The sequence below is a fragment of the Pocillopora damicornis genome, chromosome 10 (assembly GCF_964200805.1).
Source record: "Pocillopora damicornis chromosome 10, jaPocDami1.2, whole genome shotgun sequence".
NCBI classification, from domain to species: domain Eukaryota; kingdom Metazoa; phylum Cnidaria; class Anthozoa; order Scleractinia; family Pocilloporidae; genus Pocillopora; species Pocillopora damicornis.
This window is the reverse complement of record NC_142679.1, coordinates 16,833,796-16,853,795: the sequence shown is the minus strand read 5'-3', so window position 1 is coordinate 16,853,795 and position 20,000 is coordinate 16,833,796. Positions and strand designations below refer to the sequence as shown.

At 39.8% G+C, this 20,000-nt stretch overlaps 1 protein-coding gene across 1 annotated transcript; it reads left to right on the top strand.

The window, feature by feature from the left end:
* Positions 1 to 1,055: 1,055 nt before the first annotated feature.
* On the top strand, positions 1,056 to 19,656 carry LOC113675949 (uncharacterized). Its single transcript, XM_089185757.1, has 3 exons — positions 1,056 to 1,061; positions 1,981 to 2,371; positions 19,015 to 19,656. Exons 1-3 carry the CDS (start codon positions 1,056 to 1,058, stop codon positions 19,560 to 19,562), a joined length of 945 nt encoding a protein of 314 aa, XP_089041883.1. The 3' UTR covers positions 19,563 to 19,656.
* Positions 19,657 to 20,000: the final 344 nt, after the last annotated feature.

Here is a 20,000-nt window from a genome sequence, read left to right as displayed (position 1 = left end):
ATACTCTGTTAGCCACAGCCGTTCGCCCTGGAAAAAATATAAGATCGCCCTAAAATTGGGTAAAAACAACAGGAACTTTCTACGTGCAACTCTCATAACTTTCAGGGCTTCTTCATATTCACCTTTGAACGATATCAAGAGTCAAGATGACCTCTTAAGACAGGGTAGTTAACTACACACAAACTGTATTATGAAAGTATCCAAAATAAACTGAGTGATGAGAACATGAAACACGATTGTGTTGTTTTTCAAGGATTTGAGCTAATTGGTCACATTACCAAGACATTATATGCTGACGAAATAAGCTGTGGATTGAGTTGCCTTCGAGATGAAAACTGCCAATCTTACAACAGCAAATCCGATGCTAGTGATACAAAGAAGGAATGTCAACTGAGTAATCAAACCAAAAATTCAAGTCAGGAAAACCTGAGGTGTAACCCACGTTCTACTTATTATGGAAGAGGTACTGTTGAGTAAGGTGCTTAACATTATGGAAAAGTTAGAGGAGGTGGGAGGGGGGGTATGAAGGGTCGGAGTATTTTGGTTGTCACGATAAAGTTTCCCTGATCCTTCCATAACGTTCCGAATGATTCTATCGATCTTCCTCATTGGCCGCCAATTTTCTTTAGTCCCACTTTTAAACTCTGTTAGCGACAACTGATCCCCTCTCCATTCCCTTGGAAAAAATGATATCCCCCCCAAGACTCTCCCACCCCTCCCACCTCCTCTTTCCATGGCCAAGTCAAAAATGGTGACCTATTTCTTACTTCTGATTAGCGCTTTTCAGAGCTCTCTCATGTCACGTGTACATCCATGTATAATCTTTCCCGAGAGAATATGAAGTTAAAAATCTCTTGCTTTTCCTTATAACGACAAGTTTTTCATTTTCTTAGTTTGAATTGAAAGATGCTATGGATCCTACAAAGATTTATAAAATCAAGAGCTATCTAATAATTACGCGAAAGGAACTACTTATGGAATAAGACCTCTGTGGCGTGTTTTGTTTCTTAGTTTGATCCTCTGCTCGTTGCAAATGATTATTCTTCTCTTTTCCTATGCAGGTAAACGAGGTTGGGATTCTGCTCATCCGGCCTTCTCCTGTAAAGAAATTCTGGACTCTGGACACTCCAAAGGAGACGGGGAGTATTGGATCGACCCTGAGAAGAGTGGAAACCCTTTGAAGGTCTATTGTGACAAGTCAAGATATGGTGGTAAGAGAATGAATTGTTTTTTTGAGACACGAGAACTTCAACAGGAGTATATTTGACTTGGTGCAGTTGTTTTTGAAACGTTCTGGTCTTGGCTATTCTTGCTTTCTCTACCAAGATCCTTCTTGTGTTTTGAATCAATACTACAGCAGAATTCTCGAAAGTGATTGGTTATCATCAGCCAGCCGATTTGAACACTAATAGGGCAGTGTACCTGTCATATTTGTAATTGAACAGTGTAACAGGACAGTTAAAGGGACAGTTAACGCGTCATGCCTGTGTGAGTGGACAGAACGCGTCATGTGCGCGCTGTTGTCTCGCATTTCGCCGAGTAAACTGTTGTTTTTCGTTTTTATGAAAAGGTATAACCGGTGTCTAGTTTCTTTCTCAATTTTTGTCATAATTTTGACTAATTGGTAACAGGCCTTCTTGTCGTCCAATTCTGTCTGTAATGATACGAGTGATTAGCAAATCGGACTCCCGCTTTGCGGTCGTAAGATTCTGTAAATCACTCGTATGATTAGAGACCGAATTGGACTCCACTCGGTCCTGTTACCATTTAATATGTCCAAAATTCTAGTTACCTGGATGTCACCAGATAATTTAGGTTTGTTTTATTTTAGGAGGTTGGCTTCTGGTGTCAAATGTTGAGTTAGGAAGTCCTTCTCCTAAGGTGTCAGTTGAGACATCATACCATGGAATAGGTAAGTCACACATGGTTCTGCAGAAAAGTGCCATGAAAGAGCTCAGAGGACACTTGTCCTTCACTCAGCTGAGATTCCACTGCCGCAAGAAAGAGGGACGCACATTCCACGTGGTCACAGCTTCCAACAGCTCAGGTGAAGCTGTGGTCCAGTACTTCAGCAGTGAGACAGATGAGCAACCGGACGCCTGTGGTTCGTTTGTGAGATTGACGTGGGATGACAATTCCAAGTTAGCTGGCATTTGCAAAGATTGGGGACTAGGAAGTGGAAAGTACTTTGTTGGAAAGTGGGGACATGGTGAAGATCAAAACAGGCTATACCGGTTTCCCGTCTTCAAAAGAAACAAGTATCACCTTAGGGTCCAACTGCATAACGTTGACGACCTCAAAAAAATGGAATGTGATGATGGCACTGGTACCAATGATGACACAAACGGCGATTTCTGGAAAGTCTTTGTTCGTTAGTTGCGTCTATCTGTACACCAAGCAACCCTTGACTGTGCGAATAACAGTAACAAACGAATAAAGCAAAATAAAGACAGATGCACCGTTACACTCATCAGGTTATAAGTATTTTTTTTTCTTTCCATTTCGGGGGAAGGGAAAGCAATCCTCATTGTTTCCCGTGGGGCCAGTTATTTTGATTTTGATTTTTGAAAATATTTTCTGATACATCCCAAACTGAATATAACTGCCAAAAATCTCTTTTTGTACGTAGGCTGGCACACACATTTGCCGCAGTCTCACGGTGAACAACCTTATCGCGCGAGAGTCGAAAGTTAAAGTTGTTGTCTCCTCGGGGACTTAGTGAATTTTACTCACGTTAGAAAGTAAGAGTATTTTTATTCACGGCGCGTGACATATTCAACCATCCAATCAAAAAACGTATTTGAGTTGAGAGGTACATAACGATTAAATTTTCACAACTGCTTCCTTCTAAATAAAACGAACTAGTGACCACGTCAACCTCAATGTTAAGTTAAAGACTCAAAACATGATTGGCTAGCTAATCGGATCGCGAGCGTCACGCGTGAATACTAAAAATTCCATAGGAAGAGGAAGGTACACTTTGCAGTTCGAAAAAAGTACACTACTAACACAAGAAAATTTCAATGACCTGTTTGATATGGCAGGAAGCCACTGAGAAAAACCATGCTTAGCACGAGAGGTCGAAGCTAGCTGGGAAATCTCCCGGACGATAAAAAAATAATCATCCAGATATTGACCTTCAACCCCTCAGGGACTGGGGAAGGGTTTTATTCCACTTTTTAGACATGACACGAGTTTTTATACTGTAACCAATCACAATCGAAGAAATTTCAATTTTCAATGATTGAGAGGTTTATATCAAACATAATAACCGGACATTATATATATATATATATATATATATATATATATATATATATATATATATATATATAATTTTTTTTTTATCGTGTTCAGAGCTTCACACAAGTCAAGAACTATATTACGCTTTTAGCACCCATAAGCTCCTTTTCCTTCGGGTTTTCAGTCGACTCAAATCTCGATATCAGCAACGTCATGTGCCCTTTGCAAGAAAACGTTGCCGTTGTGGCGGACCAGGGCAGGTTATGTAAGGGATCTTTTCATACCGCATGCAGTTTACAATTAGGGGGCTAAAATAATCGTCATTCCATACAGAGGGGGTTGTCCTACCATATCGAAGGTCTCTGTGTCAGGAAGTCCACTGAACTCACACGATCAACAACCTCGCCAAGAGGTTGAGACTGGACATTGCATGTTTAAAGACCAATGGTATCTATGTTCTCTCAGTAATACAATGCCGATGCCTCGCGTGCAGATTTGCTCGATTGTTCGTGACAAAATACTGTAAACGAATAATAGCTATGACTCATGTTTGTTGTATTTAGCTAATTGTTGAGAGAGGATTGTCCGTTCATTTTTCTAGTTTTTAATTTAATCCTTACCGGCCTTACGCCTAACCATGGTAAGAATTCTCCATTTGACTACCTCAAGATAAAATAAAAATCTTAAATAAAAGGAATGACAAAAATACAGATAAAATGCATCATTTTACGCGACAGCGCACTTACAGTCTAGACAGTCAGAGCTATTGCTAGGAAACGTGATGAAGTGATTCATTGCTTTAAGACGACGAATCTACAACTAAAGGGCGCCTAAAAACTTCAAAACAATTTTATAGCTTTTATAGCTAAAAACTACATGGTTATAAATAGTTTATAGTGAAAACTGCTGTACTTTAAAGGGAAAATTCTTACCATGGTTACGTGTGACCATGGTAAGAATTCTCCATTTTACTCCCTCAAGATAAATAAAGAATAAAGTTAAAATTCATCATTCTACGCAACAGCACATTTAAAGTCTAGACAGTCAGAATCATAGCTAGGAAACGTAATAAAGTAATTCATTGTTTTAAGACGACGAAACTACAGGTAAAGAGCGCCTAAAATCTATAAAAACTATAGTATTGTGATGTAGACCCCATAGAGACTGTTTTCTTTAAAGCTTGACTTGTCCATTTCACTTTTGTAATTTTGGCGGTTACGGCGAAAACCAACTGCTGTATTACTAAACCATTTCGGTTTGTACTAAACCTTTCGTCGTCACGCTAAACCATTTCACTCAACGGTGAGTAGATTGATGCGATACTAAGCCATTGCGGCCTACTATCAACCATTTGCCGACAGCTTTAGGCATTTCACGCTGAACCGTTTGTCATTTCGGCACTGAGTTGAGTAACTTGTGCAAGCCAGCGGACAAGTTTTAATCCTTAGCAGGGAAGGTTCCTTTATATGAGCTGGTAGTTTAAAAAGCGCTCGTATTCTTTCGCCGAGTCAGAAAAAGTGTTGTTATAACATAGCTAGTGAATTTGTCTAATCAAATTCAATTGCGCGAGCGTGCTTCATATTCCTTTTGTGCACGCTCATGACGTCAGCAAACAAATCCCTCGGGCAAAAATTTCCAACGGTTGAAAATGTTATAAAACAATTGGCTCATATGTCAGCTGCGTGTTCATCGAGATATGAAACACGCGGGAAGTTTGGAGAGCACTCAAGAAGCTAGATTTAGCTTTTAGAGTCTAGCTTCTTGAGTGCTCTCTAAACTTCCCGCGTGCTTCATATCTCGATGAACGCACGCTGATGTATGAACCAATTGTTAATTAACAAAACCCTAAATTCACAATCAAAAAAGGGAAAGCGCGACATTTGTCATCTGTTTTTCTTTCTCTCAAATTACAGAATGAGAGGACATCTAGTTGGTTTCCATTTCTGCCCCATTCTGTTGAGTGGTGTTGCTTTGTTTTTTGTGGCTTTCAGTTCGTCTTTGCACACTGACTTAAGCACGGACGAGGTTTTCGAGAGAGTTGAAGGTAACACGTGAATGTGTTATACCTCTGTTATAACACCGTGGTATTTTTTTTCCAACGTTTCATACACTTCCGATCCCCCTTTATACTCTGTTGGCCACAACAAATCCCTCCAAAAAAAACATGGGATTGCTCCAAAATCGGGGGAAAACAACGGCAACTCTCATAACTCTCAGGGCTTCTTCTTCACCTTTGTACGATATCAAGAATCAAGATGACCTTTTCGGACAGAGTAAACAACTACACACAAACTGTATTATGAAAGTATCCAAAGTAAACTGTATGCTGATAAAATGAAACAAGTCCGGAAAACTTGAATAGTAACCCACGTTTCACTTATTATGGAAGAGGTGCTGTTGATTAAGGTGCTTAACCTTTGGAACAAGTCACATTTTTATCACCTGGGTAGGGGAGAGGGGAGGGGGAAGGAAAGGTCATAGCATTTTGGTTGTCACAATAAATCGAGTGAGTCAATTTTCTTTGGTCCCAACTTTAAACTCTGTCAGCGACGACTGATCCTATCTCCGTTCCCTTTGAAAACCAGGAGACCCCCACACTCCCCCCCCACCCGCAAGACCTGCTCACTCCTCCCACCCCTCTTTCCAAGCGAAAAATGGTGACCTATTCCTTACTTCTGCTCAGCGCTTTTCAGAGAATATAAAGTTAATGTTCTCATACCCTTCCTTATAACTTTTCCATTTTCTTAACTTGAGATTGAAGGATGCTATGGATTCTACAAATATTTCCAAAATCAAAAGCTATCTAATGATCACGCGAAAGGAACTACTTTTGGAATAAAACCCATGTGGGGTGTTTTGTTTCTAAGTTTGATCCTCTCCTAGTTCCAAATGATTATTCTTCCCTCTTCCGATGTAGATAAACGAGGCAGGGATTCTGCTCATCCGGCCTTCTCCTGTTAAGAAATTCTGGACTCAAGACACTCCACAGGAGACGGGGATTATTGGATCGACCTCGAGAAAAGTGGAAACCCTTTGAGGATCTATTTTGACATGTCAAGATATGGTGGTAAGTGAATAAGTCTTTTTTTGAGACACGAGGACTTTAACCGGAGTATATTTGACTTGGAGCAGTTTCTATTAGAACATTCTGGTCTTGGCTATTCGTCCTTTCTCTACGAAGATCCTTGTTATGTTTTTTAATCGAAACTGTAAAAAAATTCTCGAACGTGTTTAGTTATCAAGAGCCTGCCTATTTGAGCACAACAGGGCAGCATGCGCGTCATGCCTGGAATTTGACAGTGTAATAGGACCGTCAAAGGGACAGTTAACACGTCATGTCGTATGAGCGGACAGAACGCGTCATGTGCGGGCGCTGTTGTCTCGCATTTCGCCGAGTAAAGTGTTGTTTTTTGTTTTTATGAAAACGTATAACTAATATCTAGTTTGTTTCTCAAATTTTGTCTTTGTTTTGATTAATTGGTAAGTGTCCTTCTTGTCGTCCAATTCTGTCGTCTTTAATCATACTCGTGATTAAAAAAGTCGGACTCCCGCTTCGCGGTCGTACGATTTTGGTAATCATTCGTATCGATTACAGACGAAATTGGACTCCACTTAGTCAGGTTACCATTATTTATATGTAAATAATTCTAGTTACATGAATGTTACCAGATCACTTAGGTTTGCTTTATTTTAGGAGGTTGGCTTCTAGTGTCGAATGTTAAGTTCGGAAGCCCCTCTCCTAAGGTGTCAGTTGAGACATCATACCGTGGAATAGGTAGGTCACAGATGGTTCTGCAGAAACGTGCCATGAAAGACACTTGTTCTTCACTCAGCTGAGACTGACTTCCACTGCCACAAGAAACAGGGACGCAAGTTCCACATGGTCACAGCTTCCAACAGCTCTGGTGAACCTGCAACCGGATGCCTGTGGTTCGTTTGTGAGATTGAAGTAGGATGACAATTCCAAGTTAGCTGGCACTTGCAAAGATTGGGGACTAGTAAGTGGAAAGTACTTTGTTGGAAAGTGGGGACATGGAGAAGATGAAGACAGGTTATACCGGTTTCCCGCCTTCGGACAACCAAGTATCATCCGTAAGGTCCACTTGAATAACGTTGGTGACCTCTACGACATGGAATGCGATGATATCGCCTCTCAGACTGTTAACTCAATCGGCGATTTCAGAAGAGTCTTTGTTCGTTAGTTGCGTGTGACTCAGAGCCGTCTGTACCCTATGCAACCCTTGATTGTGCGAATAACTTTAACAAACGAATAATTAAAACAAAGACGAACACAAGAAATGCGCCGTCACCGTGACCAGCTGCAGGTTATAAGGACGTTTAAGCGTACAAATATCTAATTAGGTTACATGTCTGACATTCGCCCCTTCCTTGTGACTCACCAATAGTGCTGCACTGTTTTATCGTGTACTTATAGTTTTACATACATCACAGCCCAAGGGAGTCAATGAGATAAACGCGGTTTTCTATGCAGAAGTTTATGTAGCTTTACTCATTTCCAAGAACAATTGAGGTTAGAAGAGTAAGCCTTTCTCTTATGTTTGGTAACGCCGCTTGTTTTCCTTCTTTAGAAATGAGGATTATAACAAACTAAAGGTTGCACATGAATGAAGGGGTAAGTTTCTAAAGAAACTGTGGTGCTGCGTCGGTGGGAGAGTATAGAAGGTAATTTAGTGTTAACAACTGGGTTGAAAACGTAAATTAGCCACCGTAAAGAGTAAAAAAGCTGACGTTTCGAGCGTTAGCCCTTCGTCAGAGCGATTAGTCGATTAATCGCTCTGACGAAGGGCTAACGCTCGAAACGTCAGCTTTTTTACTCTTTACGGTGGCTAATTTACGTTTTCAACCCAGTTGTTAACACTAAATTACCTTCTAAAGGTTGCACAACTTGATCTGTACTTGCGACTCTTCTTAGTTAGTTCGATCCGCTAAAACTCTAAACCAAGGTATGCGTTCTGTTCGTTATAAGTATCACCTTAGAGCTTGCGACAATCTTCTATAACCCTTTACACCCTAAGATCAGTAAGCAGATTATCCATAATGTTCTCTGAACATTAACTAAGGTTGTGACATAGAAATTTTGTCTAACAATCAAGAGTTTCTTTAGCTGTTGATCGTTTCCTTTATTCTTGTGGCCTTAATGTGTGATTCAGCGGTGATATTGTAAGGAGAAATTAGATGCTAGTCACTCTTAGGGGTTAAAGGGTTAAAGTGCCGGGGCAAGTTTTATGACCTTTTTCCCGACAGCTTTACAAAATTTTTTGCATGTCAGAACGAGTATTCCCGATCGTACTTTTCCTTTCTTTAAAGCGCTTGGCTCGTTGGAAGTCTCTCAAGGAAGTGGTAAGCCATTCGTATAAGATTTTTCACTTATGTTTCTTTAAACTAAAATTATAAGAATTGCATGGTTGACAATAAGTAGAATTACAAATTTCATCTGGGAGTTAAAGGGTTAACTGTGTCAAGCTTTATCGTCTGTGCTTAAAGCTGCAACTAACTCGAAGATTGCTTTCATTTTTTAGGGGCCGGTGGTACACAGCGACTTCCAAGGGCTGTTGGGAAGTCCCTGGCTATGGAAATGGTACTCACAGGAGATCCTATTTCAGCAGAAGATGCACAGAAATCAGGTCCATGTTCATTTCAACTTAGCTCCTATTTTTGACCAGTTGTTCATTATTATCTCTTTACCTTACAAAATCGATCAACATGCAACTTCTTCCTTTAATATTCATACATCAACCAGCAAACGGGTAGCGACAATATTAAAACTTATCAGTTCAAAGTTGTTATTTTGATTTAACATCAAAAAAAGGAAATGTGTAGCAGCTAGAGGGGAGAATTAACAATCAGATCTTGGAGGTTAAAGGGCCAAGGAGGAAGGTACTTAGCATCGTAAGTCTTCCCGGTGGCACAAGGAAATTCTCACACAAATTATTGAGAAATGTATACAGTACTCCCACATCATCAAGGACTGCAACGGAGACACATTGTTTTATGCTAAGTCAGTGCTCTGCTAAACACTTGTATAAAACTGGAAAATTCGAGTCAAGGCGTAGTTTTTTTCCCTATGTTTGTTAGCATTTCCGCGAAGGAACTAAACCGGTCACTTCCGAAGATGTCCGCACACCTCCGAAGACGTTTTTCATAGCTTACGTAAACTTGCATTTCTTCAGTACTCTCTTCTCTTACTAATAGCTCTCGGCAAAAGTTATTCGCGCCAACCTTTCTCTTCGTTTTGATTCAAGTACATTTGCTCTGTATCCTTTTTCAAAAAGTCGTAGATGAAGCTATCAAGACAGCAGTAAAAATATCACGGCAAAAAAACTAGCGTTCACCGTACGGAAGACTTAGATTGAATTCACGGAAAACGCGGCATTTTTCAAACGTTTACTCATATTTTGCCGTACGGAAAATGCAACGTTTTCTGTGCGTTTTCGCATCGGTGAATCCAATTATTCGTTCCATTATATGATAGTTTTCCTTCGGGGTAAATGCAGGTAAACAAATCATTTTCCGGCATTAATCGCTCGGTTAACGCACTGCAAACAGCTCGTTTTCCTTTTATTCCTTGGCATTTTCCAAGTGTACAACAACGCATTCACCGGAGTCAGGAACACACAAAAACATGTATGGTACAACAGATATACCAACACACTGTGAGTCATAAATGTACGAGTTAGAACGTGAGAAGGAATCCTGTCAGTTTCATCACTGAAGAAAACTTTTAACCTTGAAATTTCATCTTGCAGTTCTTTCAGTTTTCACTAGGCGAATTTAGCTTTGTTTGGTGGGAAAAAGTTACTATGTATCCTGAATGCTACTGATTGATACTCATTAAAAACTGGGTACAGGAGAAAAGAAATCCGGATAATAAAAACAATCCGAGTAATCTAGGTTTGTTTCTAGTTAAATTCCACCACGCTTTACTCGAATGTAAAGAAACGCTAACCCCAAGTCGTGATCAGTACTTCGTGCAAAGTTGACTGATGCATAATTTATGTATGGGTTCTTAAGCTGTTTCTATTTATTTATTTTAATCATTGTCTCAAGGTTTTTTAAAATTGTATGAAAAGTTGATAAAAGAGTTTCTCAATAGAAAAATAAGAGAGGAGTGGAAGGAAACTGAAGGTAAGAATATACTGGTTTCAAGGCGATTGCTCTCTAACTTTGACAACAACATACATCTTGAATAGTCAGCCGCTTCAATAAATACGTTTGAGTGAGAAGTATATATACAAAAGACCTTTACTACCGCATAAACGTGAGAAGAAAAGTCGACGAAAAGTAAGAAACAGAAGGTAAGTTTGATTGAGAAACTCGATGTATTTACTTACTATCGGGTGAGTAACTTGTGCAAGCCAGCGGACAAGTTTTCATTCTTCGCAGGGATGATTCCTTTATATGACTTGGTTGTTTAAAAAGCCCTTGCATTCTTTCGCCGACTCAGACAAATTGTAATGGGCAGAACCCTTAACTCATAAAACTATTTGCTGCGTCTAAGAAGCTTAAGGCAAAAGGACGAAATCCGTCATCTGCTTTTCTTTCTTTCTCAAATTACAGGATGAGAGGGCATCTAGTTGGTTTCCATTTCTGTCCCGTTCTGTTGAGTGGTGTTGCTTTGTTTCTTGTGGCTTTCAGTTCGTCTTTGCACACTGACTTGAGCAGGGACGAGGTTTTCGAGAGAGATAAAGAAAACACATGAATGTGTTATATCTCCCTACATGGTGATTTTCTTTTTGCCGAGGGGATGTAAATAATTCAAGTGTCATGGGCGAAAACTCGGATCGGATGACATAGATTTTGGCTGTCATGATAAACTTTACATGATCCCCCCCTCCCCCCCATAAGGCTCTGTAACAATCTTACGATCCTCCTCATTGGCAATCAATTTTCTATACCTCCCCCCTTATACTGTGTTGGCCAAAGTATCCAAAGTAAACTGCATGATGATAAAATGAAACACGACTGTGTTGTTATTTTAGGATTTGAGGTAACTGGTCATATCACCGAGGCATTATGCGCTGACGAAATAAGCTGTGGATTGAGATGCCATCAAGATGAGAAATGAAAATCTTACAACAGCCAATCCGATGCTAGTGATACAAAGAAGGAATATCAACTGAGGAACCAAACCAAAAAATCAAGTCCGGAAAACTTGAGGCGTAACCCCACGTTCTACTTATTATGGAAGAGGTACTGTTGAGTAAGGTGCTTAACATTATGGAAAAGTTAGTGGAGGTGGGGGTAGGGGGGGGGGGTGGAGTATTTTGGTTGTCACAATAACATTTACTTGATCCCTCCATAACGTTTTGAATTATTCTACTAATCTTCCTTTAAACTCTGTTAGCGACAACTGATCTCCTCTCTGTTGCCTTGAAAACCATGAGATTCCCCCCCCCCCTTCGAAGTACCTCCTACCCCCTCTTTCTACGCGAAAAAATGGTGAACTATTTCTTACTTCTGGTCAGCGCTTTTCAGAACTCTCTCAGAAGTCACGTGTAGATCCATGTATAACCTTTCCCGACAGAAAGTGAAGATTAAAATAACTTCCCTTTCCTTATAATGATAAGTTTTCCATTTTCTCAGTTTGAATTAAAGGATGCTATGAATCCTACAAAGATTTCCAAAATCAGGAGCTATCTAATAATTACGCAAAAGGAACTACTTATGGAATAAGACATCTGTGGCGTGTTTTGTTTCTTAGTTTGATCCTCTCCTCGTTCCAAATGATTATTCTTCTCTTTTCCGATGCAGATAAACGAGGTTTGGATCCTGCTCATCCGGCCTTCTCCTGTAAGAAAATTCTGGGCTCTGGACACTTCAAAGGAGACGGGGAGTATTGGATCGACCCAGAGAAGAGTGGAAACCCTTTGAGGGTCTATTGTGACATGTGATAGGGTGGTAAGAAAATGATTTTTTTTTTTGAAACGAGAACTTTAACCGGAGTGTATTTGACTTGGAGCAGTTGTTATTGGGACGTTCTGGTCTTGGCTAATAGCATCATGTTTTTAATCAAAACTATAAAAAAAAAGTCACAAACGTGATTGGTTATCATCAGCCAGCCGATTTGAGCACTAATAGGAGAGTGTACGCGTCATACTTGTAATTGGACAGCGTAATAGGACCGTAAAGGGACAGTTAACACATCATGCCTGCGTGAGTAGACAGATAGCGTCATGTGTGTGCTGTTGTCTCGCATTTCGCCGAGTTAACTTATGTTTTTTTGTTTTTATGAAAACTTATGTCTAGTTTTATGAAAACTGATGTCTAGTTTCTTTCTCAAATTTTAACACAGTTTTGATTAATTGGTAACAGGACTTCTTGTCGTCCAATTCTGTCAGTAATGATACTCGTGATTAACAAATTGGACTCCCATTTTGGGATCGTACGATTTTGTTAATCACTCGTATGATTTCAGACTGAATTGGACTCCACTCGGTCCTGTTACCATTTTAATGCGTCCGAAATTCTATTTACATGGATGTCACCAGATCATTTAGGTTTGTTTTATTTTAGGAGGTTAGCTCCTGGTGTCAAATGTTGAGTGCGGAAGTCCCTCTTCTAAGGTGTCAGTTGAGACACCATACCGTGGAATAGGTAAGTCACATATGGTTCTGCAGAAAAGTGCCATGAAAGAGCTCAGAAGACATTTGTCCTTCACTCAGCTGAGATTCCACTGCCGTAAGAAACAGGGACGCACATTCCACGTGGTCACAGCTTTCAACAGCTCAGGTGAAGCTGTGGTCCAGTACTTCAGCGGTCGGACAGATGAGCAACCGGACGCCTGTGTTTCGTTTGTGAGATTGACGTTGGATGACAATTCCAAGTTAGCTAGCATTTGCAAAGGTTGGGGACTAGCAAATGGAAAGTACTATGTTGGAAAGTGGGGACATGGTGGAGATCAAAAGAGGTTATACAGCTTCCCTGCCTTCTGACAATTACCTTAGGGTCTACTTGAATAGCGACAACGACATGGAATGTGATGATGTCGCCTCTCAGAGTGTAAACTCAATCGGCGATTTCTGGAAAGTCTTTGTTCGTTAGTTGCGTTTAACTCAGAGCTGTCTGTACACCAAGCAACCCTTGACTGTTAGAATAACTTCTTCAAACGAATAGACTGAAAACAGAGACGAACACAAGAAATGCACCGTTACCCTCAGCTGTGGATTGTAAAGCAGTTTTAGCGCACAGATATCTAATTAGGTCACATGTCTGACGCTCGCTTCTTCCTTGTGGTAGGCTTACCGACAGTGCTCCACTGTTTTTATCATGTAGTTCTAGTTTTACATACACCGGATCCTAAAGGAGTCAATGAGATAAACACGGTTTTCTATGTAGTAGTTTATGTTGCTTTATGTATTTCCAAGAACAATTAAGGTTCGAAGAGTTAGCCTTTCCCTTTTGTTTGGTCACGGAATATGTAAATATACTGATATCCGCCTGAATATAAAAAGTATTAGGGCAAGGTGTTTTTTTAAATCTTACAATTTGTTATTTCATCCATTTCAAAGTCAAATCGTTCAAGTTTTTGAGAGCACGAGGAACTTTGTCCGAAGTATAAAGGGGGTAAGTTTTTAGAGAAACAGTGGTGCTGTGTCGGTGGGGGAGTATAACAAAATAATTTGGTTTTATCAACTGAATTGTTGACGTAAGTTGTAAATCAGAAAGACGTTATTAAAAGATCAGTACAAGTGAGAATTTGACGATTTAACTGACGGATCAATTTTTCTATCAATCTTATTCCGTAAGGGGATGCATTCAGATTAGTTTTAGAATTCTTTTGTTTCGGAAGGCCTGTAAGGATTAAATCTAAATCTAGAAAAATGATCGAACAATCCTCTCTCGAGAATTAACTCATAGAACAAACATGACCTCTAGTTACTATTTGTTTTACAGTATTTTGTCATGAACAATCGAGCAAATCTGCTCGCGATCGAGGCATCGGCATTGCATCACTGAGAGAACATATATACCACTGGTCTTCAAACAAGTAATGGCCAGTCTCAACCTCCTAGCGAGATTTTCGCTGGTGTGAGTTCAGTGGACTTTCTGATACAGAAACCTTTGATATGATAGGAGAACCCTCTCGTATGGAATGGCGACTATTTTAGCCTCCTAATTGTAAACATGCATGCGGTATGAAAAGATCCCCTACATAGCCTACTCCGGTCCGCCACAACGGAAATGTTTTCTTCCATAACGTTGCTAATATTGGGATTTCAGTCGACTGAAACTTGAAGGGAAAATAGCTTATGAGTGCTAAAAGCATAATATAATTCTTGACTTGTAGAGAGCTCTGAACGCGACATTTATGCAATGCCCAACTTAAATACGTCTTTTGATTGAAGGGCTGAACATGTCGCGAGTCGTGAATCAAAATACACTTACTTTCTCGAATAAACAAACTTAACTGAGCCCCCGGGGAAACGACGACTTGACTTTAGACTCTCAGGTGATGCAATGCCCAACTTAAATACGTCTTTTGATTGGAGGGCTGAACATGTCGCGAGTCGTGAATCAAAATACACTTACTTTCTAGGATAAACAAAATTCACTTGGCCCCCAGGGAAACAAATGCTTGACTTTCGACTCTCACCGTGTAACCGCAGCAAATGTGTGTGTCAGCATGCCTATAAAAATTATTTTTTGCAGTCATTTTCGAGTTGGGATGTAGGGGAAACACTTTAAAAAAATAAAAATTAAAGTAACTAGCACCACAGGAAACAGTGAGGATTCCTCTACCTTGCCCTGCCAGGGCAACAAAACTCTCTGTATCCCTTGGAGTCGGTCATTGGTCACTTACTTTACCAACTTTGCCAGGTGTCTACATTATGATTGTCTGGAAGCGAAAGTAAACACTATTAGTAGGGTAGCTAGAGGGCAGAAGATGAGAAAATAATTAGTGCATCGGAAGAAACAAATGTTTCTTAGCATATTGGCTTCCGTTGCCAATTTTAACGTGCACGAGTCAAAAATAGGAACGCAGAAATACATGTATGGTACAGCAGATATATCTACAAATTGTGACTCATAAATGTACGAGTTAGAAGGTGAGAGGGAATTCTGTCACTTTTCATCTCTCTCTGTTGAAATTACATCCTGTAGCTCTTTTTTATTAGGCGAATTTTGCTTTGTTTGGTGGGAAAAAGTTGTCATCGATCCCGAATGCGACTAATTGATACTCATAGAAATCCTTGTGCAAGAGAAAAGAGGTCCGCAAAAAAAAAGAACAATCCGAATGATCGAGGTTGTTTCTATTAATGTTAAACGAGCCCACGCTTTACTCGAATGTAAAGAAATGTTAATCAGAAATGTTAGTCGTGATCGTACTTCGTTCAAAGCTGACTATTGCTTGATTTACGAAAGGGTTCTCAAGCTGTTTCTTTTTATTTTTTTTTTAATTATTGTCTCAAGTTTCATTAAAATAGTATGAAAAGCTGATAAAAGATTTTTTTCATTAGAAAAATCCGAGAGGAGTGGAAAGAAACTGAAGGTCAGAATATACTAGTTTCAAGGAGGAACCAAGTCATTCAATTTGGAAAAAATTGGCTAAGTTAAACTTAAGAAGAAGATTGCTTTCCAACTTTGATAACAACATAATAAAAACAATCCGAGTAATCTAGGTTTGTTTCTAGCTAAATGCCCTCACGCTTTACTCAAATGTAAAGAAACGCTAACCCCAAGCCGTGATCATTACTTCGTGCAAAGTTGACTGATGCATAATTTATGTGTGGGTTCATAAGCTGTTTCTATTTATTTCTTTTAATCATTGTCTCAAAGTTCATTAAAATTGTATGAAAAGTTGATAAAAGAGTTTTTCGATACAAAAATACGAGAGGAGTGGAAGGAAACTGAAGGTAAGAATATACTGGTTTCAAGACGATTGCTCTCTAACTTTGATAACAACATAAATCTTGAATATTAAGCCACTTGGACAAATACGTTTGACTGAGAAGTATATATACAAAAGATCGTGATCAGTACTTCGCGCAAAACTAACCAATGCATAATTAAGGTATGGGTTCTCAAGCTGTTCCTATTCATTTTTATAGTTTTCATTGTTACCCAAGGTTCATTAAAATTTTATGAAAAGTTTATAAAAGAGTTTTTCAATGCAAAAATACGAGAGAAGTGGAAAGAAATTGAAGGTAAGAATATACTGGTTTCAAGGAGTAACCAAGTAATTCAATATGGAGAAAATTGGTTAATTTTAACTTCAGAAGAAGATTGCTCTCTAACTTTGACAACAACATACATCTTGAATAGTCAGCCGCTTCGATAAATACGTTTGAGTGAGAAGTATATATACAAAAGACCTTTACTACCGCATAAGCGTGAGAAGAAAAGTCGAGGTAAAGTAAGAAACAGAAGGTGAGTGTGAGTGAGAAACTCGATGTATTTACTTACTATCGGGTGAGTAACTTGTGCAAGCCAACGGACAAGAATTAATCCTTAGCAGGGAAGATTCCTTTATATGACTTGGTACTTTAAAAAGCGCTCGTATTCCTTCGCTGAGTCAGACAAAGTGTAATTAGCAAAATCCTAAATTCACAATCAAAACTATTTGTTGCATCTAAGAAGGGAGAAGGGCAATATTTGTCATCTTTTTTTCTTTCTTTCTCAAATTACAGGATGAGAGGGCTTCTAGTTGGTTTCCATTTCTGTCCCGTTCTGTTGAGTGGTGTTGCTTTGTTTCTTGTAGCTTTCAGTTCGTCTTTGCACACTGACTTGAGCAGGGATGAGGTTTTCGAGAGAGGTTTTCCGATGGGATGTGAGTGTTTCAAGTGCCATGGGCGAAAACTGGGATCGGATGACACAGATTTTGATCCCTCCCCCCCCCCCCCAAATAAGGCTTTGTGACATTCCTACAATTCCCCTCATTGTTAGTAAATTTTCATTCTTCCTCTTTTATATTCTGTTAGCCACAGCAGTTCGCCCTGGAAAAAAAATATAAGATCGCCCCAAAATTGGGTAAAAACAACAGCAACTTTCTACGCGCAACTCTCATAACTCTCAGGGCTTCTACATATTCACCTTTGAACGATATCAAGAATCAGGAGAACCTCTTAAGACAGGGTAATTAACTACACACAAACTGTATTATGAAAGTATCCAAAATAAACTGAGTGATGAGAACATGAAACGCGATTGTGTTGTTTTTCAAGGATCTGAGCTAATTGGTCACATCACCAAGACATTATATGCTGACGAAATAAGCTGTGGATTGAGTTGCCTTCGAGATGAAAAATGCCAATCTTACAACAGCAAATCCGATGTTAGTGATGCAAAGAAGGAATGTCAACTGAGTAATCAAACCAAAAATTCAAGTCCGGAAAACCTGAGGTGTAACCCACGTTCTACTTATTATGGAAGAGGTACTGTTGAGTAAGGTGCTTAACGTTATGGAAAAGTTAGTGGAGGTGGGAGGGTATGAAGGTTCGGAGTATTTTGGTTGTCACGATAAAGTTTTCCTGATCCTTCCATAACGTTCCGAACTATTCTATCGATCTTCCTCATTGGCCGCCAATTTTCTTTAGTCCTACCTTTAAACTCTGTTAGCGACAACTGATCCCCTCTCCATTCCCTTGGAAAATATGATTTCCCCCCTAAGACTCTGCCACCCCTCCCACCACCTCTTTCCACGAGCAAGTCAAAAATGGTGACCTATTTCTTAATTTTGATTAGCGCTTTTCAGAGCTCTCTCATGTCACGTGTACATGTATAATCTTTCCCGAGAGAATATGAAGTTAAAAATCTCTTGCTTTTCCTTATAATGAAAGGTTTTCCATATTCTTAGTTTGAATTGAAAGATGCTATGGATCCTGCAAAGATTTATAAAATCTAGAGCTATCTAACAATTACGCGAAAAGAACTACTTATGGAATAAGACCTCTGTGGCGTGTTTTGTTTCTTAATTTGATCCTCTCCTCGTTTCAAATGATTATTCTTCCTTTTTCCTAAGCAGGTAAACGAGGTTGGGATTTTGCTCATCCGGCCGCCTCCTGTAAAGAAATTCAGGACTCTGGACACTCCAAAGGTAAACGAGGTTGGGATTCTGCTCATCCGGCCCTCTCCTGTAAAGAAATTCTGGGCTCTGGACATTCCAAAGGAGACGGGGAGTATTGGATCGACCCAGAGAAGAGTGGAAACCCTTTGAAGGTCTATTGTGACATGTCAAGATCTGGTGGTAAGAGAATGAATTGTTTTTTGAGACACGAGAACTTCAACAGGAGTATATCTGACTTGGTAGAGTTGTTATTGGAACGTTATGGTCTTGGCTATTCTTGCTTTCTCTACCAAGATCCTTATTATGTTTTGAATCAAAACTACAGCAGAGTTCTCGAAAGTGATTGGTTATCATCAGCCGGCCGATTTGAACACTAATAGGACAGTTAACGCGTCATGCCTGTGTGAGTGGACAGAACGCGTTATGTGCGCGCTGTTGTCTCGCATTTCGCCGAGTAAGCTGTTGTTTTTCGTTTTTATGAAAACGTATAACCGATGTCTAGTTTCTTTCTCAAATTTTGTCATAGTTTTGACTTCTTGTCGTCCAATTCTGTCTATAATGATACGAGTGACTGACAAATCGGACCCCCGCTTTGCAGTCGTACGATTCTGTAAATCACTCGTATGATTACAGACCCAATTGGACTCCACTCGGTCCTGTTACCATTTAATATGTCCAAAATTCTAGTTACATGGATGTCACCAGATCATTTAGGTTTGTTTTATTTTAGGTTTGTTTTATTTTAGGAGGTTGGCTTCTGGTGTCAAATGTTGAGTTCGGAAGTCCCTCTCCTAAGGTGTCAATTGAGACATCATACCGTGGAATAGGTAAGTCACACATGGTTCTGCAGAAAAGTGCCATGGAAGAGCTCAGAAGACACTTGTCCTTTACTCAGCTGAGATTCCACTGCCACAAGAAACAGGGACGCACATTCCACGTGGTCACAGCTTTCAACAGCTCAGGCGAAGCTGTGGTCCGGTACTTCAGCGGTGAGACAGATGAGCAACCGGACGCCTGTGGTTCGTTTGTGAGATTGACGTTGGATGACAATTCCCAGTTAGCTGGCATTTGCAAAGAATGGGGTCGACTAGTAAGTGGAGAGGTCCGGGTTGGAAAGTGGGGACATGGTGAAGATCAAAACAGGCTATACTGGTATCTCGTCATGAGAAAAAACAAGTGTCAACTTAGGGTCCAACTGCATAACGGTGACGACCTCAGAAAAATGGAATGTGATGATGACTCCCGTAACACTAACGACACAAACGGCGATTTCTGGAGAGTCTTTGTTCGTTAGTTTCGTCTATATCTACATCAAGCAACCCTTGACTGTGCGAATGACAGTAACAAACGAATAAAGCTAAATAAAGACAAATGCACCGGTACACTCATCAGGTTATAAGATTGTTTTTGTTTCCATTTCGGGGCAAGGGAAAGCAATCCTCACTGTTTCCCGTGGGGCCATTTATTTTAATTTTTATTTTTGAAAATATTTTCTCATACATCCCAAACCGAATATGACTGCAAAAATCACTTTTTGTACGTGGCTGGCACACACATTTGCCGCGGTTTCACGGTGAACAACCTTATCGCGCGAGAGTCGAAAGTTAAAGTTGTTGTCTCCTCGGGGGCTTAGAGAATTTTGTTCACCCTAGAAAGTTAATGTATTTTGATTCACGGCGCGTGACATATTCAACCATCCAATCAAAAAAACCTATTTGATTTGAGAGATACA

Bases quoted from the DNA above. Each gene is read 5' to 3' on its own strand.
- LOC113675949 (XM_089185757.1), top strand. The intron at 2,372-19,014 runs GTTAGTTGCGTC...GTTTTATTTTAG, and splicing joins TTTCTGGAAAGTCTTTGTTC to GAGGTTGGCTTCTGGTGTCA.